This window comes from Scomber scombrus, chromosome 19, assembly GCF_963691925.1.
Source record: "Scomber scombrus chromosome 19, fScoSco1.1, whole genome shotgun sequence".
NCBI classification, from domain to species: Eukaryota; Metazoa; Chordata; class Actinopteri; order Scombriformes; family Scombridae; genus Scomber; species Scomber scombrus.
This window is the reverse complement of record NC_084988.1, coordinates 5,756,432-5,778,822: the sequence shown is the minus strand read 5'-3', so window position 1 is coordinate 5,778,822 and position 22,391 is coordinate 5,756,432. Positions and strand designations below refer to the sequence as shown.

Here is a 22,391-nt window from a genome sequence, read left to right as displayed (position 1 = left end):
ATACCGCACTTTGGTTTTGGGGGGGAACTAGAAAAAAATGGAGCACTAATTTGGCGATTGGTGTGCATAATAACAGAAATTGAGACTACATTAAATTACAAGTTTTGGGTATGGGTATGGTATTGTGACAAATAATGAACTCTATGGGTTAATGTACAGTCTTCGTAAGGGCATTTGGAGTGTTAGCAATTCCTGATAAGGTTCCTAGAAATACCTAGTCCGGCCCTGGTGGTATCACTGTTGACTGTGTAATCTATAATTTCCATTTACTGTTTCAACACTGAAATGTTTCCAGTTGCAGCCATGGAGTGCCTGAAAAACTGCTGCAAGAACTTCATTAAAAATAAGGAGAAGGAGCCAGATACACAAGGTAAACTGCCATCCTGCATATCTGCACATCAAACAGCTTGAACAGATTGGTTTTTTTTTTTTATCTGACTGTGTGATTTTCTTTGATTTCAAGTGATCACACTGAAGATGCCTCCTCACAAGGCAGTAGCCTCAGGACAGCATCCAGATGAAGGGAGACGGGGGGTCACAGAAGACTACCTCCTATCCAAGCTGCCCCCGGATGGCAGAGAGGTTCCGTTTGTTCTACCGACCTTCAAAGCTTCTTACATTCAGCCCAGAGGCCCCCGCTACCCCAATTTACAGTCCGGACTGCAGAGTACGTACTTACTGAAAAATAACATCTGCCATTAAGGAGGCTTCAGTTTCTTTTTAGTCTAAGTGGATTCATTTAATTTACACAATCTCTGTAAATGATGTGTTAAGTAGCAATATAGAAACCTTTAAGTAGTGTTGACTTAAAGGTTGGGTTGGTAAATAAAGCCAGTCCCATCACTGCAGTGTCTCTGTCAACACTATTAAAGAACATACATCATTTACAGTAAGACATTTCATTTTCTAGAAACAGTGTTGAACTTTTATTTCCTAGGGAAATCCCAGAATGGTCAAATGTTTACTTAAGTTTCAAAGACAACTCTTTGTTCGATTGTAACAAATTCCCTCTTTGTGTTTCCCTGTTGAGCTGAGGTGAAAGTATAGTAACAAAAAGAGAGACTTCAGCACTAAAAAAGACTAACACTGAAATATATCGAATTGATTTGACTCATTTGAACAGCTGATGCTTCATATTAGCTTCAGATAAACTTTTAAATCCATTTTTGGACAGAAGGAAGACTGAGCATTATGATACTGGAATGCAACCTGATGATTAGTTGCAGAAGGACCAGTAACGCAGAAACACAAAAAGGTCATTTTATTGAAGTGTGACAGCCAAATGTGTCTATTTCTTTTAAGATGTTTAGCTTATTTATATATTTTTTGATGACGAAGATCTGACAGCACAAAATTATGTTTGAAGTATATATTTTTGCTTAACCAATATCTCCATCAGGCCATTTCTTGACCAGATAAATGTAGCAGGTTCTGTATCTACTATACAGTGGGAATTATCACCTTTCAGAGCTAAACAATCAGACATTTAATTACACTGTGTATCCAACTATCCTGCACCCTGGAGCACAAGAGCTCAGTTAAATCAGGGCACAAAAACACATCCAATCTCGTCCCTCCATAGGATTAGGTTACGAATAATTTTAGGGTGACTAATACATTTAATTCGCCAAATTCAAGCCCGCAGTGAAGACTCACAGTGCCAACTGCCTTAAAGCCTCATCTCAGTTTCATTAAAATCAGCTCAGAGTTTACCGAGGTGTGACCTGAAATTGGATTGCACAGGAGAGCAGTACCAGGATATCCTGTTTCTTCATGAATAGCTGAGGTCTTTCAGTATTAACGAATAATGAGAATAATTTTGTGAGAATTGAAGCATGCTGACCCCACAGTCTGCTGTCTCTCTGCAGGTTCGGCCCGGTCCACGTATGCAGAGAGGAAGGCGGAGCTGTTGGGCTCCAGGCACAACTCTTACAGCCAAGAGGCGGGTTTCCATCAGGGTCAGCTGGCTGAGCATGTTTCCCCTGACTCGACCCGCCGTAAGACACGGAGACACAGGGACTCCAGCCCCCAAAATCCAAGTCCAGGTACCACAGATCATCAGTACACACTATAAAAAAGACATCATGTGAAACAATTTTTAAAAACCACACAAAAAGGTGATAGACAGAAATATATTTTTAGACAGAAATATATTCAGGGTTGAGTAATACTGAGGGTTCATTCATAATTTTTTTCTACAGTCCGACACAGAATTACATAATAAAGACTAATTATGACTAATTGAGTTATGGCTAATTAAATCCCTTTGATTGGCTGTCATTTTACTTCCAGGTTGGACTTTGAAGCCTGGCCAGCAGCGACTCAGCAGCTCCATGTTTGATCTGTCCAACCCTCAGAGTCACCTGCAGGTGAGACCGTTCTCTATCTAATCTGTATTCACACAGCGTTTCTCACCCTGTGTCAACCAAGACTAAATATAGTGTTTTAGTTTCCAATGTCCTCGGCGGCATAGTGGAACATTGCAAATGAGTCTCACTAGCTTATATTTTGATTTAAGGGGAAAAGAGAGGGCAGAGAGTCAAAACAGAGTCACGTGAACTGTTGGATTGGCTGAGATTATAATCAATAAGAGTGTTGAGATGATTAAAAGTTTTGAAATGGAAAATATACTTGTCATTTAAATTCAAATTCAATCTTTTTTTAAAAAAACAAAATGTCGAGTGCTATTTGGTGAGCTTTAGAGGTGATGGTTTGTGGATTTTGCTTCCTTTCTGCAGGCTTTCACTCCTTGTTTCTGGTCTTTATACTAAGCTAAACTAACTGGCTGCTGGCTTTAACGTCATACTTAACTGAACACACATGAGAGTAGTTTTGTTCTTTGCTCAGCAAGAAAGCAAATATGCATATTTACCAAAATGTCAAACTTTTTTTTTTTTAAAGATAAACAAAGAATTTAAATAATTTAGATTTGAATTGAACTGATTTCATGAACTGATGAGTGGTAAATAAAAAACGAACAAAGCCTTTTTACTTTTTACTAACTGATCTGAGGTTGAGGGATAAAGTGATTCTTTTTAAGTCTGTTTTAATATAACTTTGTGAGTTATTGATGCTTTCAGTCGTCAATGCATGTGTTCAGTCAATTTATCATAAAATCTGTTGTGCTATTTGGGGCTCCATGTAATTTCTTTAAATCTTTAGCTAATAAGGAATTAAGGAGGTAAACTTGTGATGCATTTTGAGCTGGATTTTAAAGATATTATGTCACAATGTCACTGGAGATTAATTATAGCTCACTCCTCCAGTTTAGCAGCTGTCCCTGAATGCATTTCTGTTTGCCACATATGATTCAGCTCCAGGATTTTGGATTAGGGACGTACCTGCTGATTGTCTATGATAGAGTGGTATTTAATCAGTAATACAGAAAGGAAAACAATGAAAACGTTGGGGCGTATTTCTTTGTTCCGTGAAGGATGTGGTGTGGTATGCCTGTCAACTGCTCCCTATTACTTAATATGAATGGCTGAGGCTGTGTCACAAGCAATCGATCCAAGTCTCGCCCAAAACCTCGATAAACAATATCTTAGTCAGGGCTCGTTCTGTGATAAAATGTCAGAGGGAGAGATTTTTTCTTCTGTCTGTGTTAAACAACACATTAACATTTCTATTCACCTTTCAGTTTAGCTGATGTTTTTATCAGAGCATCATGCCGTGGGTGTACAATTACAGCTGCGTTACGTCAAATGTTTAGTTTGGCAAGATTATGTGCAAACAGTAGTAAGTAATGAGCGGTAAGAGATAATTGGCTGAATAGATCTAAACAAATAAACCCAGGTTTCCAGAAGGAAGGTGTGAAATGAGAAGTGAAGGTAAAGCAACAAGATCCAGGAAGAGAAGGTGTTTTCAAACAATAGATTTGAAGAGGAAATGAGGTTAGGGTTAAGGTTAGGTAGGATTGTTTTTGTTATGGCAGTGTTGGTTGGTTGGTCCACCACTTTGTCTCAGACTGAAGTATCTCAACAATTATTGGATGGACTGCTGTGAAAGTTGAAGCAGATATTAAAGGTTCCCAGAGGATCTCATTTTGGGGGCTCCTGTGATTTTTCCACCTCTAGTCACGAAATGTTATCTATAGATTCTTGTTCAGGAGACCGCTGTTCGCCCTCTGTTTCCAACCACAAGTCAGGACTTTTTGTTGTTGTGGTGTTTATGTTTCCATGACGACAAAGATTGCCTAACATTGTTTACTTTATCATTGGTTGACTTTGTAGTTCTTTATTGAATTATCTCGACTGTTGGGCGGATTGCTGGGAAAATTTGGTACGCACTTCTATGTTCCCCAAAGAATAAATTATAATAACTTTGATGTTATTTTTATTTTATCCGGTGCTGACATTTCCTCAAAATATAAAATATAAAAATAAAACAGAACTCACGACATTCTCCTCAGCCTCAGCTGTACTTTGTGTTTTAAGTGGCAAATGTTACCATGCTAACACGCTAACCTAAGATGGTGAATGTGGTAAAAATTATATCTCCTAAACATCAACATGGTAGATTTGTCAGTGTGTCTAACTTTAGTATTTAACTATAATTATTACTGTGTTAGTAGCACTCAGTTTAGTTAAACGGTAAAGTTTTAGGTTTCTGTGGGAAAAAAATAAGGAGGGTTTCATGCTGTTCTGACTATCTCTGTATGTGTTGATTTCACTTGCAGTGCTACGACTCTGTATCCAGTGTCAGCAGCACGTCCTCCTTGATGGACTCCATTGAAAGCAGTCTGGGTAAGTACAGATTTATCTCCTTGACCAAACACTTCCCTTTCAAAATCGCTGTTTGGATCAACTCAGCTGCCATTCCTCTGTGAGATAAAAAAAAAAAAAAAAAGAAATTCCCTCTAACCCCCCTACGATCTCAAAGAGGCATGACTAAGTCTGATTAAGATCACTCTTCATTGAGCAACTGTGAAAGGGCAGACACACTAATCATTTCCAAATGTTTTCACTACAATTCGCCATTCATTATCACAGATAAGCTTTTCTTACGTAAATACTGTATCATTCCAAGAAGAAAAGCAGCTCTGTTATAATAGAGATAAATAATTTAATTTTTTGTTTTAATTGCAACCCATGTTACAAAATTTCTGAAACAGTTTTGACAATTGCCACTTTATTATTAATAATGTTAACATATAATACAATGTATACATGTTATGTATACAAGGCAATAATATAACCATAATGTGCAGAATCAGATATAGCTCATCTGGTTTTAAGCAGCGTCTGTAGGCAATGTGCTTTCAAGATTATATACCAATGAGAAAATGTAGTTGTAAATGATCTGATGTTCAGAGTTGTAAGATAAGCACATTTGTACTCACTGAGAACACTGAAAGGGGGGAATAATCTTTAAATTAGCTTCAAATGTCCACTTTGAATCTTCAGTGAATACTCATTAACACCATGTAATAACTACAGTACAAGCTCACATTAATGTAATCATATTACACCTTGTAAATTGTAATTTGTTCCTGTTCTTCTGCTGTCTTCTGATTCCCCAAATGTTACAGACTCCATCACTCTGTCAGGCGATGAGCGGGAGCTGGGGAAGGTGTGTGTTCGTCTGAACTACCAAGAGGCTCTGGAGCAGGTGTGGATCACCCTGGTCCAGGTAAGGTTACACGCTGGGAAGGGACAAAAAGCACCATTGTGCTTTTCTGCTGCATTTCTCAATGGACCCTCTGTGTGTCTAGAATACAGGTCTCTGATAGCTCTGCTCAATGCTCTATTAACTTTGGCTCGGACACTGAGAAGGAATCTGTTTTTTAACGAACAGATCTCGTCTCCATTGATGTTAAAATACAGCGCATAGTGTATCTGAGGAAGTGTGCGCTCTCTCTACAGACAACACATTTTATTGTATATTGTACATTCAATCTTTATTTACATACAGTTAAAAGGTTTTAATGCATTTGGCAGATTCTCTAAGAGTCTGGGATGAAAATTTAAAAAGGGGCACTGCATCCCTCCTAAAACGTTTTGGTTTCATTTTTCCCTAAGGTCACATTAGTGCAGCTCTTATAATAAAAAATATGGATGTTTTTGCTGAACAGAGGAGTATTAAATTCATTCAAACTTCACATAACTCACAATGGCGCAATAACAGGATGTATATGAAAGGTTTTGACAAGGTTTTTTGTGTGAATGTCCTTTTTTCTCAGGAGCACTTTAAGAATGTTCAGGCTATATATAGATTTGACCTGCCTATACTAACACTTTCGTTCCTCTTATCAGTGTTCAGACCTCAACCTTCCTCTGGATGGGGTAGAACAGCAAAAGATTGGATTTAAAGGGATCATCACCATCCCCAAACCAATCCAGTTCAAGAGTTCAATCAAGGAGTACTGCCAGGTACATACTGAGTAACGGACCACCGACTAAAACCTGAAAATCATAAATGTTCAATGACATCTGAGAAAATCTGAAGGTTGAGATTTTAAGTTTGAAAATAATGTTTAGAGTTTTCAGTTTTCCTTAAAGGTTACATTTTTAGCAGAAGGTTTATGAATAAAAAATGCTGTTTTATGACAACATTTTTACTAGAGAGAATTTAGCATAGTGTGATCTACATATGTACACAGATTAGCTTTCTTAGAGCATTTCAAATTAACTTTTTAGGATTTTATTACAGGTGAAAAAACAACTAAGTTTCCCTCTACGCTGTGGTTTCAGATTGATTTACTGCTCTCGATAGAGATCCATTGTTTTTATCTAGGCTCATATACTGTGGTGAACCCCTCTGACCTTTATTTTTTGCTTCCTCTGATTTTTAGGATGCATCCTTCATGGAGACCTTCGTGTTTGCGCTGCGTCTCCAGCAGCTGCGCTGTAGTGCCTTGGTGCTGCGGCTGCAGACACACAGCAACAGGAAACGCACGGTGGCGGAGTGTGTGGTCTCTCTGCGACAGCTCGGCCCTCAGGAGACAGAGCACTGGCTGGACCTCAACCCTCCTTCCAAATCCTCTGTGAGTGTTTATGTCACTTTTTTTTTTTGTTTCTTTTACATTGTTTTTCCATCAGGTGTGGTTCAAATACCAACACTTTTGGAAACATTTAAAAAAAAAACTACAAGAAATTGAATAATCTCAGTTGTGATCACCCTAACCCAGAAACAACTTTTAGAAGAGATTTTTCAGGCTTTGCATTTATTAAAAATGTGTTGCAAGTAGAAGATAAGAAAAACTAACTTAAACACAACATTCAGCCTATATGAACTGTGAATGTAACATAAAGCCCTTAAAATGGGGGCAGATATCACCATTAGGCAAGTTGGGTAACTGCTTGGGGTCCACAACTAAAAGGTCCCCAAACAACTATAGATTTATTAAGACTATTTAGATATGAAAAATACTCATACTACTGTCTAACTCATTGTATCCTGAAATAACTTACAAAAGCCTCCCAAAGCACTTTGCGTTATTATTCATTATACTATCAAATATCATATAGAATTTAAAAGCTCCACTTTGAACAGACTTTAGTGGCTTTAAGTCGCTCTATCTATTGTTAAGTGCAGATTTAACTCAGTTGAACCTGAATTCAGATGAGAATTGAGATGTGATTATTATGGCAATTTGACAACTTGAAGTAAGAAGACTGATGTAATAGGATGCAGAAGGATAAATATTTAATGATGTTTGCTTACTCACAGTCTGAGTCAGCCAGTCTAAATAATCAGTGTTCAGTTTAGTGTCTGGATGATTTACAAATGGACCTGTTATACTCTCGGTTGTAGCAATTAGCTTATATTATCTAACCCGTTGTACAGCTGCTACGGCCAAGAGGAAAAACTCTGTGTGGGAATATCCTAGACTTTTACTACTTATACTCGACCATTTCCTCTGTTGGCTGCTGTCTTTTATCACTCCTTTGTATGTGCACAGTAAATAAGAACAAAGCACTGTGTGTGCCTCATAAAACTGTCCACATGATGCATTATAGCCCACTGGCATGTACCGTACACTTGGCCCTAACAGGGCAATAGTGACACTTAGGCAGACTTCTCTGTTGTTGCATAATCACAATAAGAAGAGAAAGGGGATTCATTTGGGGGAATTGGGAAACGGGCTTTTATTAGAGAAAAGAAACCACAGTGAGGATTCTGGAAATGTAAGACATAGAAAGTAGGTCAAACCTCAAACCATTTCAACAGCAGAGAGTGGTTTTGTTGATAAATGGATGCATATCTCCCAGTGACAGTAAAATGTGAACTGTTTCTGCACTTACTGGATCAGACAATGAATCATCCTCAGGTTCTCAGGGGGACAGCGTGATTCAGTGAGTGATTTTACCCATCTGGTGGACACAAAAGACCCATTTTGTCCAAATCACTGTCACTCAGTAGAGGCTCTTAAAGGCCAAGACAGCTGAATTCGTTGACATCTCAAATAGGAAAAATATCAGCAGGATTTTGAAAAGAAGCAGAGCTGCTGGCAGTCTAAGACAGAAAAACAACATCAAACGGATTAACACAGCTTTAACCTGCTCTTTATGATGTCTGTGAGCAATACAGATAAATCAATTGAATCCTGCTCAAGTTTTTCAATCCAAAAGTCACCAATAAAATGTTGTTTTCGAGCACGAACCATTTACTAAAGCACACAATTTAAAAGAAAATAGTCAGTACAGCGTAATTATCCATTTTAAAAGACAAATACAATATCTCAGACATCACCAGCTCATGTTGGAAATGATTTCCATTTCTTCACTTTGATCTGGAATTTAGAAAAACACAAAAAAGGTCAAAACTTTATAAAACGCCACAAACTGCTGGTTTGATGACAAAATGCGAGCAGCTGATACACTTCAAGTTCATACATCCTTTTGGCCTTTCAAAAACCTTTTTGGACTGTAATTAAAGGTCAAATTGATGTTCCTTTTAAAGTCACAACCTCCTGTCATGTAACTCCAGCTGACATCAAACAACCGACCTGACAATTTATAATTACTGTGCTGAAGGGAGAGCTGTAAAGGTCATGTCCAGCAGTAGATGATACATACATACAGTAGCCGGTCCAACTTTGATGAAATGTGATGATTAATGTCGGAAATCAACATGCTCACTTGATGCTGTTGACATCTTCGGTGCTTCAGTGGCCATAGCTGCAGCTGCTTATAGTCCTATGCAAGCAACAAGTACATTAGACTGTTGGCTACTTTCAGTACAGGCTGCTTCTCCACACAAAAGTTCCACCAAATCACCAAAGTTGTTATAATTCTACCTCAGAGGGGACATGAATGCATGTACTAGAAGTCATGCCAATAGCTGTCAAAGGCATTTCACTGAAAGCCAAAAATATCAGCCTTGTGCTAGCAGTACTGAAAAGTCAGGAGATCATTAGGATACATCCTGGGGGGAGCAACAATATTCAAGTCCAAATGTATTATTTGTCCCATTGGGCAATTTGTGCTGCAGCAAGCATAAAAACACATAGCAAAAAACAGAAGCAGAAACATAGAAAACCAGTATGCACCATAACCCCCCAGAAACCAGGAGAAAATGATAAAGCATCCATAATGAGAACAGAAAAATACATTTTTGTCTTATATAAAATCCAAGCTTTCCCTCTTAATTGCACTTTCAGGTGTGCCACTCTGAGCTGCATCTTGCCACCTGCTTTCAGGCGGTCAACGGACGTATTCAGCTTCAAATCCTTGCTGCCCAAAATCTCCCAGCATCCTCGTCACCACTCACCCAAGGTATCAAGAGATGGTCTTGAATGCTTTACAACTAAAAGAAGAAGAAAACTGACTGTGACTCGTGTTAGTAACCATTCTTTTATGTCCACTTCTTCCACCCCTCTGAAGCTTTTTTTGTCAAGGCGGAGATGCACCAGTTGGGGCGGATAGTGATGAAGAAGAAGACTCGTGTGCTGAAGGCCTCCGGGGGTCAGTGTAAGTGGGCGGAGACGTTTCACTTCCTCCTGGCTGCCTTAGACCAGGCCTGCTCTCTGTCAGTCAAACTCTACAGCCGCAGCTCAGTAAGGAGGAAACAGTGTCTCGGACAGGTGAGTTGTTGAATAATGATGTACTTTAGGTATTTATTTTGTTATTTATTATTATTGATTGTTATAATATTTCATAATGTCAGCCTTAATTCGAGATTATTGCATTTTCACTAAGTAACTGAATTTCTGAATTAGGTTTTTGGGAAATGAATCATCATAAGGACGTAATCCATTAAGTTTTCCAGCAATAAGGAGCTGCTAATGCACCTCCCGTTAGCTCAAGATATTTACAGAGGCTTTCCCACCAAGCATGAGTAATAATGAATGAGATAATAACAATGAATAATGTACTTCTCAAACAAGCTGACTAGAATAGAATAGATTTTTATTGTCATTGTCACAAGTACAACAACATTTTAAAGTGGTCACCAGTCAGTGCATCATTCATAAATAAAAAAATAAAAATAGAAATAAATAAAAATGAAACTTCCTTAGATTTTTCACATCTGCCAAGCAGCATCATTAATGAACTTTTATATACATTTTTGCACAAGCAGACTTACATTGTAAGTGCATTATGAAGGTATCTTCTAATGGCCAGTATGAAAAGGAGGAATGATTATAGTAAGAAAAACATGCTTCAATGTAAATTTGGGAACCTAATTGTTGTTTTAAGACAGGCTTGAAAAATTGTGAAACTATCCTTTAAAATTTCACCTAAATCAAGCCTTCATATCTATACACAAACATGTTCTGAAATGAGAGATGTTGTGATGTTGAGTGCAACAAATTATCTTTTTTCTCTTTATGTTTGTGGCAGGTTCAGCTGGGATTCGACAGTCCTGTCCCACAAGCTGTGGAGCAGTGGAAGGACACGATGGCTCACCCAGAGAAAGTGGTGGCAGCGTGGCACAAGCTGAGCACTTCCTAAACCTCGTGTCTCCTAACTTCCTCTGTACTCACTGTGGACGTATAGTAATGATCTTGTGCTGCAGGTCCTGCTACACCTGCTTGCTTTTCCGGTCGACCAGCTTCAGTCTGGATTGCTGATAGGCAGTCGACTGTGATGGACCGGACTGTAAACTACTGAACGTGCTCTGAATGCCCTGGGAGACCAGATTTCCACAGAGATGCTTCAGTTGCTCAGTGATCGGTTGTAAATAGGGGTTTTGAACAAAGTATAGGTGCTGGAAGAAGTTTTATGGATGGAAAATGAAGGATTTCTCTTAAGAAAAACAACAATAGAGCATTTGCTTAACTTACAACAATTCAGCATAGCATTTAGCTGTATATAATGCTGGATTTTGTATATGACTGCTTATTAGTGAGGACCTCACTCTGTTCCAGCTAGCTAGAAAGTTTACAAGCAGATTGAGTGACCATAAATTAACACTTGCAGTAAAAACTTCATATCATCTTAATTCCCTATAAGGTGAGCTACAGTAGAAGGTTTTTATCTCTAATTTAACTACATAGGATATATGTACAATACAGCAGCTCCTGTATCAAACCATAGCTGTACGCTTTTAATAAAAGCATTTTAATTTTTTATGTATTTAATGTTTTGCTGTTGAAAGTTTAGTGTGATTAAAGGTAGGTGTCATTTGGAAAAGTTAGTGTGTGTGTTTATTGAAAGAAGTGGAGAGATTGGAATGTTAAATATCTGAATAGTAGTCTGTAGTCTTATATATACTGTATGTAGTCTGCTTTGTGTCTTATTTGTGGAGAAAGTGCGACATGGAAAGGAAACAGGCCAAGGTCTCCAGCAAGTACATTACGCACATTTCACACAGTCTGTCCTCAGCGCTTGTAAAATAGGTCAACAGCCATAAAACATCTGTGTCACCATGTTACTTTTTATTAAAGAGGCCACTGATTGAGAAATCTCAAAGCAAACAGCAAGAGAATGTGCCTCACTGTTCTCTCCTCCTGTCTCCTGCTCAGGACACAAACATCCTGTTTTCCCATTTCCCCATTTTTATTACAGAAGCAATTTAATATCGCTACATAGGCAATTTCAACCCCATCCTCAAGATTTGAGGACTAACTATAGAAAAGGACATTTTGTAGTTTGTGGAAAAATCAAAACAATTTCCTTTCAGCCGCAGCACTTTGAAAAGTTTCATTTCAACTTAAAAAAAAAACCAAGGTGTTTGGTGGTTGACACACTTTTAGAAGAGTGTGACATCCTGTGCCTTTAAGAGACTTTGCTTACCAAACAAGACCTGGATAAACTGCAGACACAACATGAGGATTTTCATTGTGCTAGAGAGTCCACCACTGATATCAGGACAAAAATAGCCCAAGGTGGGATACTTGGCAGAGTGGCAAGACTTTGTAAGAGTAAATATGACCCACTTGTGAAGGTGGTAAGACTGAATGTTGATTGGGCTCATAGGTCAGAGATCAATTATTATAAAAAGTTGATTCAATCATAAATATCTATACATACACCTTATGAGTCTTACCAGCCTGAGGATGAATTTCTGATCAGATTAGCATTTGTTCATTCTTTCATTGAGGAAAATGGTTTGACTTCTGTTTTTGTCATTGGGGATTTTAATGCTGACTTGATAAAAGTTTTATTCCACCGTAACTGACAACTTGTTCAAATATATATAATTAAACTACCTAGAGATGCTCTCACATCACACATCACTGTGACAATATTGTGGCAGCTCTTAATGCCTCTAGTAAGCTGAATTAGTATGCATTTGGGCAATTATCAGTTACAAGTTTAAAAACATTCGAAATAAGTTCTATAAATATATTACAAAAATGTGCACAATACATTAAAAAACTGACTAAAATAAATGAAAACCACCAATTTTTACACATCCGTGCCTAGCGGTCTATTGTCTCAATATTTGCCTGTACCTATTGCCATTGCCTACTGCAGTGCTGGAAAGGATCCTGCTAACAAGGTTGGAAATGTTTGCTCTCACCACTGATCAGTTTGGCTTTAAAATAAAACATGTGTATTTATGCTTTTAAGGAAATAGTGAGTAAATGTGAACGCCAGAGTTTCACTGTATTTATGTGTTTTATTGATGCATCCAAGACCATTGACAGAATGAATCATGAAAAATGATGACTATGTAGTAAGGATACTAGTCATCTGGTATGCCCATCAGGCAATGCTGGTTAAATGGGGAAATGCTGTATCTGCCTAATGATGGAGGGGAAATTTTATCTCTTGTCTCTCTTGTATTTATCTCTCATTTATTTCTAGTTATATGTCCATACAGTGCTGGGCCGCAGCAATTACTTAAGTTTTGCTCACAGTACAGCAAGGATTATTATATTAGATATAATGCTGAAGAGAATAATGTCATGATAGTCTGAGGTAGAGAGGATAGGAAATTTGTTTTTCTTATGTTTCGCTTGTGCAATATATTCCTCTCAATAAACGCCAGGAAATAAAATACCTTGGCCAGTTTCTCACTGATGATTTGAACGATGACAGAGATATTTATTGACAGTGTTGTAAAGTGCATGCTAAGGCCAATATGTTGCTTCACAAGTTTAGCACGTGTTCTGTCAACACAAAATGTTCATTTTTTAGAGCTTTCTCCACACAGCTCACCATTGCTGTTAGTACAGTGGTATGTGGAGGCTCATAGTGGCTTAAAACAGTGCTGTGAGGTTGCTGCTTCAGGTTCGCAGACGTCATAGTGCCAGTCAACTGTTTGTGTTCCTACATGTGAAGCACTTCTAAGACATCTGTTCTACCATTTTATGTGTTGCTTGGATGAATCGAAGAACATCAAAGAGGATTTAACCATCCCTTGAAAGAGCTGCCCTCGGTACTCATCCAGGCTCAGATGAGTGGCGAGAGAGTCTGCATATGAACTGTTTTTTAAATCGAATGTTAAAGTGTTGTTTCCACATTTCAAAAACTGCAGTGCCTTCACTTTTTAAAAAAAAGTCCTTGCAAGAAAAGTACATTATAGACTTCATTGTTACAGAGAATGTGTGAGATCTTGAATCTTTCACTTACAGAAAAATAGCACTTATTTTGGGATTTGCAACCACCTGTGCTTTTCAAATAATCACTTTTGAACATCACATAACATTTTGACAAGTTAAAGTGCTCCATGTAGACCTACAGCCCTTTGGTTCGTCATCCCAAAGGGGAATCCTGGGCCAAGCTTCACTCTCATAAAAGCGTGAGATTGACCATCGACGTGCTCTGTGTAACCAGCTGTGGACGCGCACACATAAACACACACCCAGCAAACAATAAGTCTGTGGACCAAGAAAACAGAATCCGGTCAGTGTTTGCGTTTTAAGTGTGTGTGGCCAGGACAACCGGGTGCTCCACGTGAGCCGACCTGCGTCAGAGCGCCTTCACATCCTGGCATGCCAAAACACCATCCTCTTTTTAAATTAATGTTTGATTTATAGTTAATATTATACAGAGGGCATTCCGGACACACCTTAACCTGTGACTTGACTGAACACTCAGCTCTGAGGTCCGAGGAGCACATTTGTCTCAAGACAGGTGCTTGACTCTCAGGAGCAGGATTTTGGGTTATTGTCTCTCTGTGTGTGTTTAAGAGATTCTTTTCTTTGGCATGTATCTGGCTGGTTGCCACGCTGAGTCTGGTGCACATTCCAGTTGTCTCATAACTGCATGCTTGTATGAGCAGGTTCCTTCTCTTTAGAGACGCAATGCAGAGTTTATAGGAGGCCTGCAGCAGAGAGGAGCGCTGTAAGATTCATGTCTCACTCTTTATATCCTGGTGGTTTTCATCAGAAGGAGGGTTACATGACATTAGATATCACACAGACCTCAAAGATTATTGATAGTTACTGAAAGCTTGTTGGAAGAAGATCAAAAATGTCCAGAAGGAAAACAAAATCAAAACAGCTTCTCTGTATATAAAAAAAAATTGGGTGAAAGAATGTGCAGCCTGGCTGATGCTGGATTTTTGAAGCTGGTAAATATCGATATTTGAGATTTTAACAAAACTAATAATAACATTCACATAACATAAATATTTTTGCTAAAACAGAATCCCTTTAAATACATTTTTCAAGAATTTTGGCTACAATGATCAACGGAGACAATAAAGCTACTAAAGCTAAGTCTATTTCAGTTTGATTATCTTTCACAGTCAAATTCTTCTGGTGCAATTAGTTGTTGTTAGAAATGTATGTGATGCTTTCAGCTAATTTGTTAGCATCCCCAGGTGAGAAGTTTATTTTTGTCACTAGGAGGCGCCAAAGTCAGAATTTACATGTAGTGGCTTTGATCGTTCCTTATACTGTAGAATAGATCTATAACTACCTCAGTTATGGCAAAAAAACATAATTCGTAAGTCTAATATCACATATTACATTAATTCCAATCATTAACACACACACACTCTCTCTCTCTCTCTCTCTCTCTCTCTCTCTCTCTCTCTCTCTCTCTCTCTCTCTCTCTCTCTCTCTCTCTCTCTCTCTCTCTCTCTCTCTCTCTCTCTCTCTCTCTCCATCTCTCTCTTGCTGTCTCTCTCTCTCTCTCTCTCTCTCTCTCTCTTTTTTTTTGTGGGGCATTTTTGCCTTTATTCATCAGTCACAGTGAAGTTGCAGATAGGAAACAAGATGATGTGCAACAAAGATCCCCAGCTGGGATTAAACCAGGGACATCGCACGCACAGCAACCATTCAGCTACCAGGATGCTCTGCAACCACAATGAACTTCACTTACTGTAAAGTCCCACCCTACTCAAAAATGTGTTTTGCTCACATCACTTGAATGTTCAACTTCACTGAGCAGGACAATGTATGTGCAGAGTTTGATATTCAAAAGGTGTGTTCACATTAATCTGTTGAAAGAGGAAAGTTTCTCTGTGTTCACTTTAAATCTGAGTTTATGACATGATTTGTGAGTTGTTCTGTATTCAAATATGATGTGGAAACTTTTATACCTCACATACACTGAAAATGGACTTAACAATAAATTAAAAGACGCCTTGTATCTAGCAGTTAAACTTTGTAGATTAAAACATTTGCATATATTCTTAGCTTTGGGAATTTTTAATAAGGCAGAAGGAGTATAAGGACTGCAATTAAACTTTTCTTGCAGCAAGACATCAGAAGCAAATTATAATTCAAAACAGACTTCTTTAAATATTTTAAAACATGTCTGGAGGATATTTTCAAAGAAATAGTTGGAAAAACACTTTGCTGTCTTGGAACAAGATTAATAAGGGGAGTTTCCGCTGGTTGCCTGGTAACCTCATGGTGGAGACAATACTCCAGGAAGTCACAGTGCCAAGCCAAGAAATAGTCCCTTTTCCACCTCAGCAACCCTCTCAATAAGTCACTACAAATTGCAATTTTTCTATTACTATACTGTATACAACCCGTTTCTATGACTTTCTATTCTTCAATTTGATTCTTTGGTTTTTGTGCCACTATGTTTTTTTGTAATACTGCATTGGAAAGCCAGACTTTTGCCTAAACTAAACTAATTGGCTGCTAGCTTCATATTGAGCATGTAATTAACTAACTTATTAACTCTCGGCAAGAAAGCAAAGAAGCGTTCTTTCCAAAATGTTGAACTGCTCCTTTAAAGGCAAAAAACAAAACAATTATTTAGCTGAACTTCAATTTAAATCTGAACTCCAAAGCACAACATGTTTTCACCAGTGTAAGTGTGAATTAAGAGATTTATAACAGCAGCCTGACTTCATTCATAACTGGAAATAATGACAATCCCTTCCTCATTCTGATATGTTATCTCTATTGTTACTACCAGGAAGCAGGAAATGGAGATGGAGCAAAAATAAATGTCCTGTAACGCCACATGTGGTTGCAACCGCCTCATAAAGCAGGTATGTGCACTCTTCAGGAATTTACATCTGAAGGAGATTTGAACCCAGCTGTCCTCCTGATGGGTACAGCTGCTATTAGGGACAGGAACTACAGTAGGCCCCCTTGCTGCTGGGTTTTCATTGAAATGGGACAAAAAAATCTCTGGTCCTGCAACAGGTTGTTCACCTCCAGGATATGATTTTTTCACATAATGAAAATGATAAATTAATTGAAATGAAATAATCACGTTAACTTAAAAAAGGACTTTCTTCTTTGATTTCCTGACATAACACTGCAAGACATTACCTCAAAAATTTCAGAAATCCATCATTAAAAACATTCAAAGATTCATGAGTCTTTTTCCAAAACATCCTCATCCATGCTGAGTCTCTGAAGGAGTCACTGCGCCCTCATGTGATCATCAGCAGAAACTGCAGGATCAGCTGGGCCCACTTGGTGTTGAGCAAGGTGTGTGGGTGTGGGTGTGAACAGGCTGACGCATTTAGTGATCCATAAAAAAAACTCCCCTGTACATTCAATAACCTGAGCAGGTCGGAACAGGCAAAGCTCATTCGGCAAATCACCCTGAACAGACAGAATGGATACAGACAAGAAAAACACGATTCTAAGAGAAGGATTCCTGGTGAAAAGAGTGAGTTATTTTTGTGTGAAATATGTAAAAATACAAATGCTGATTTCATTGAGTCAGTTTAGCCTTTAGTGAAAGATGTAACCCAGTTGTGGAAGAGAGTTTTGGCTACTTCTACAGAAAAGAGAATATCACAAGTTCATTTTTGATCATCTGTTTTTACAGGGTCATGTTGTACACAACTGGAAGGCACGCTGGTTTGTGTTGATGCCAGACAAGTTGCTGTATTACAAGTATGAAGGAGGTAAAAGGGATTCAAGTCAGCGGGGGAAAATCCTGCTGAAGGACTGTGTGATAACTTGTCCTTTCCTGGAGTATGAGAACCGGCCGGTGAGTATTTTTAATGCAACAGATTGTTAGACAGATGATTAAAGAATTTCTTTCAGATGACTGTTCAATGTATTCATAGCTAAGATTTTTTATTCTTTCGGTCACTGTCCTCTTGTATCTGAAAAACGTCAATACATACAAACAGTTTTCTATATCTTCACTCACAAATTCAGCAGTTAAACCCAAAAGAGAAGATTAACTTTTATATTAAAGGGGAGGAATAACATACCCAATAATAATACAACCCATAAATTAAACTACTTTCATAACTGGATTTGATTATGTCATCAAACAGAGTACGTATGTAATATATTTGCTGAATTATACACAAGTGACAAAGATACAGATTTGAATTGACATTATAAAATAACAGACATGACTTCCCAGCCGGCTCTGTCTATAACATGAATGTGCTACAGTTTCCATTCAGTGTTTTTCTTTGTTTATGTTTTCATTGGTAGAAACCAGACTGCAGGTGTGTTTTCACCAGCAGACACACTTTGATCCTTTCACAGTCATTGCCTGAGGTTACTGTTTTGTTTGGACCTGATCTCCGTTACCTGCCAACACCTACGTACGATTTATCACCCATCAGTTATTTTCTGCTGATTCTGTAACATCCGTTCCCGTCTATGTTTTTTCTTCTCAGTTGGTCTTCAAGCTTCAGACAAAAAATTTGGTGGAACATTTCCTGGAGGCTTGTTCACGGGAGGAGCGAGATGATTGGGCAGCTGACATCACCGCTGCGGTGGACAAACTGCGGTCAGGTGGGAATGTGGCCAGCCAACAAGAGCCGGCTGGGTCAGAGTTACACAACATCAATCTGAGGTAAAGAAACCCTCTCTTACATACAAGTTAAACCTCATCCTGTTCCCACTGTTATTATATTTATATCTCTTTCTAATTGTCTCTGGTCCTCTTACAGCAAGGTGTTGGACTCCATGTATGATGTTCACAGTGGGATCAGGATGAGCCACCATGTGGAGCAGGGCAGCACTTACCACAACTGCTTCTCAGGTGAGCTTTGAAACAGCAACTCTGCGTTTTACTGTCTGATCTGAAGAGATAATTGGTTATAAAAACCTTCATCATCTATAAATATCTATAAGAACAGTTTTTTTTATTTTGCATATGTCTCTATACCAAAGTATGTCTATATACTGTATTAATGTGTATATGTGCATATGTGAGCATCTACTGTATACACATACTTCTAAACGTGTGATGTTCATGCAGGCTCAGCGGTGGTGGACTGGCTGGTGTTCATGCAGCTTGTTCTGACCCGTGTGGAGGCAGTGACGCTGGCCTCGGCCCTGCTGGAGGAGGGATTCCTGCGTACTGTCGGCCTGAAGAGTATGGAGGGCATCCGCACCGCCGGCCTCAGCGAGCAGTTCATGGACGACTCCACTGCACTGTACAGCTTTGTAAGTACCAGGGAGTGTGTGTGTGTGTGTATTGATCCTTGACCCCTTATTGCTGGGAAATCATTGAAATGTAATGTGTTCTTCTTTCTGGCAAGATCAAATACTATCCACACACAATTCACACACAGATTTTCAGTGTTTTATGGAATGCAATTTAATTTAAAGCATGTCATTTGTAATCCCAGGCTGACAGTTTGAAGAAGAGAGGCAGTGTGAAGTCAGAGACGTCGCTGTCTGCAGTGGAGCTGAGTGGAAAAGTGATAAAGAGAGGCTACCTGCTGAAACAGGTAAACCCATATCTAGTTATTATGTTCTGGCTTAGTTGTGTGTTTTCATTTGTTCACATCATGTTTGAGTGCATTTGTCAAACCGACTCTTGGCTTCTCTTCAAACACAGGGACACAGGAGGAAAAACTGGAAAGTACGACTGTTTGTGCTGCGCTCAGAGCCGGCGTTCCTTCATTACTATGATCCCACCAAGGTGAGTACATTGGCCTCACTATGCAGGATCCACCCATAGAAATATAAAAACAGTACAAAAACATAAGATGACTTTATTATGACTTAAATTATGACAACCTAGCAACGGCGCTGCAGCCCCAAACAAAGCAGCTGTTTTGTTTTGCCTATGTCTTACATTACTCATAATTCTAAGTCTTACTTCAGAGTGGATCTGATTCACTTCCTATGTTATGTCACTTAATAGGATGACATCAGCCCCGTTGGCGGCTTCTCACTCCGAAGCTGTCTGGTATCCTCTCTGGATGATAATGGAGTACCCTCAGGTGAGTCAGCGTCTCAAACTACACTGACTTTAGAAACCTCAGAAATTATGTTTTCAAGGAAAGGATGATGATGTCTGGGAAATCATTTTGATTCCTTCTCAGACATGATGAGTTTAGAAAGTTGAGTAGTGTGATGAGGAAACCAAGAAAAAAAAAGTTAGTCTTCTCATTTGAGATATATTTATCAAAGTCTGGTGATATTCTTTATTTTTCCTATTATTTCACGACAACACCAAAACCAACAATGAACAGATCTTTCCAACAAATATTCAAAGCCAGATATATTTGATTCTTCTGAGCCACAGAGCTCTGTTATTATCATAAATCATTAAAAAATCAATCAATGAGCCACACTGTTTCACTGATATGTTCCTTCATTATGATTACCATGTGCACTGTAGTCTTTTTATTTACTGAGTCAATCCCACTCATAATGTCCTGCTGTGGAAATATTCAGTTGCAGATCTGCAGCTTAAAATACTCCCCACAGGTAACATTTGCTGAAAAACAATTTAGGATCAATTTTTGTGTTAATTGCAAATAATATTTTTACAATTTTCAAATGTATTGAAATAATGTCCTTTTTTTCCTTTGACTGATCAACTGAGGTCAGTTATTTTCTGTCTATTCTGGTAAATCAGAAGATGATGTTCAGCTGTTTTAGAAGGAAAGGGTGGGACTGAGTTTAGTCTTCGTGAGAAAACATGTAGGAAATGTGTGAACAAGTCATCATTACGGTCGTTGACCTCAAGTTAAACTGCTTTTCTTGTTAAAAGCAAAAATAAATCAGCCAAATAAAGGCAACTGAATCTGTGGCTGCAGTGTTATGATTCAGACTGTTTCACATAGAGCCATATAAAGGAAGAGAGATTAAGGGAAGTTTAAATGAACAAGCCACAACAACCACAGTTCCTTGCAGTCTAAATTCTTTTTTAAAAGCAGGTCACGACCCCCTCTGAGTGCTACAGGCAGGGTAGTAAAGTCACATAAGTGTTGAGAGATGGATTCACACATTATTGGATTTGGGGTAATTTGTTAACAATAAGAAAAATATACAATAATGCCATCTTTATCCTTTTAAGCTTTATTCTTTATCCTTTAACTGGATCCCTTTAAAATCCTCCTGATGAAACGTGCTCTAACTTTTATGTAATTTAACACTGACGATACTTTGGGGAGACAAAAGTTACTGTTATTTCTATTTTCCACCTACATGTCTTCCTTTACATTCAAGTTCTCATATTTGTTAACCTGCACAGTGAAAATGTATCATTCAACTTTTCCTATTGAGCTATAACATTACTATTTCTACTTTTATCTATCAGAGCAGTTATACTTAATTAACCATATCTCCAAACTCTTCTCTCACGCAGGTGTAAAAGGCAACATTCAAGGCAACCTGTTTAAAATCATCACTCAGTCAGACACACATTACTTCATCCAGGCGCCGACCCACCAGCAGAAGATGGACTGGATAGATGCAATCAGAGTGCAGACATAGAGCAGCAGACTCGGGTTAAAACTGCAATTTTAAACATATCAGCTTGTTCATTTATCCAGTTATGAAGAAAGCTGAATTTATACATTCCATGAATGTACTGTAGCAACAAACTGGGAACATGTAATCAAATGAAAGTATTCAATGGTACAAAACATTTCTGTTCATCTACAAAATGCTAATTTTCAGAAAAAAATCTGCCACTTTTAGTTCAATCCTTCTGCTTTGTTGAGTTTGAAAGAATTTTTTTTAAAACTCAACAGTTGTATCAATTTCTTTTGTAATTATCCATTTTAATTTAAAATGTTTGTCATATGTTTTACAGGATTTTTTTTCATTATTAAACATAATAATTTCGACTATAATATCCACCTTGTATTTTTTTCAACTCCAGAGGCAAAGAGAAAGCACAAGTAGAAACAAGAACGGCCTCAGGAGCTATTTGTCACAATCATCAAGTTGTGTGCAGGTTGGAGGCGCTCCCAGTAATCAGACAGACACTCCCACTCAACAAGCTGAGTCGAGCCTTTATCTGAATGATTCAACGTGAGCTGGCGTTGGTTTAAAGATAAATTCGGAGTGACCCATTGTCTTAGTGATATATGATGGCATACAGTGGATTTAGGGATAAGTTAAAGTAGCAAGTACTCGACCACAAAGTAGAAAAACAACAAAGAAATACCAACAAAAGTGATTTATTGCAGGGATATGAAACATTCACATAAAAAGTGCTAGTGGTAAATGAAAAGTACACAAACCATTTGGGCGTTAGTAGCTTTTTCAAAGCTGACTGTACAGTAAGTTGATCATGATACAATAAGAGAAAGTGTGACATTACCAAATCCCTCCAGCTTTGGAGTCAAACTGAGAGGAATGAAACATACTTTGTAATACTGGCATGCACTAATGTACTTAAATTGTTTTAAATTAT

At 38.2% G+C, this 22,391-nt stretch overlaps 2 protein-coding genes across 2 annotated transcripts; both read left to right on the top strand.

The window, feature by feature from the left end:
- The first annotated feature begins 303 nt into the window (after positions 1–303).
- On the top strand, positions 304–10,898 carry LOC134001144 (tandem C2 domains nuclear protein). Its single transcript, XM_062440709.1, has 11 exons — positions 304–370; positions 464–667; positions 1,869–2,039; positions 2,293–2,369; positions 4,679–4,745; positions 5,531–5,631; positions 6,255–6,371; positions 6,794–6,985; positions 9,605–9,719; positions 9,828–10,027; positions 10,788–10,898. Exons 1-11 carry the CDS (start codon positions 304–306, stop codon positions 10,896–10,898), a joined length of 1,422 nt encoding a protein of 473 aa, XP_062296693.1.
- Positions 10,899–17,089: 6,191 nt separating this feature from the next.
- On the top strand, positions 17,090–21,661 carry plek2 (pleckstrin 2). The gene is made up of 9 exons (XM_062440649.1): positions 17,090–17,426; positions 17,589–17,753; positions 18,403–18,581; positions 18,679–18,770; positions 18,990–19,177; positions 19,363–19,464; positions 19,575–19,658; positions 19,884–19,962; positions 21,336–21,661. Exons 1-9 carry the CDS (start codon positions 17,373–17,375, stop codon positions 21,461–21,463), a joined length of 1,071 nt encoding a protein of 356 aa, XP_062296633.1. The 5' UTR covers positions 17,090–17,372; the 3' UTR covers positions 21,464–21,661.
- The last annotated feature ends 730 nt before the right edge of the window (positions 21,662–22,391 follow it).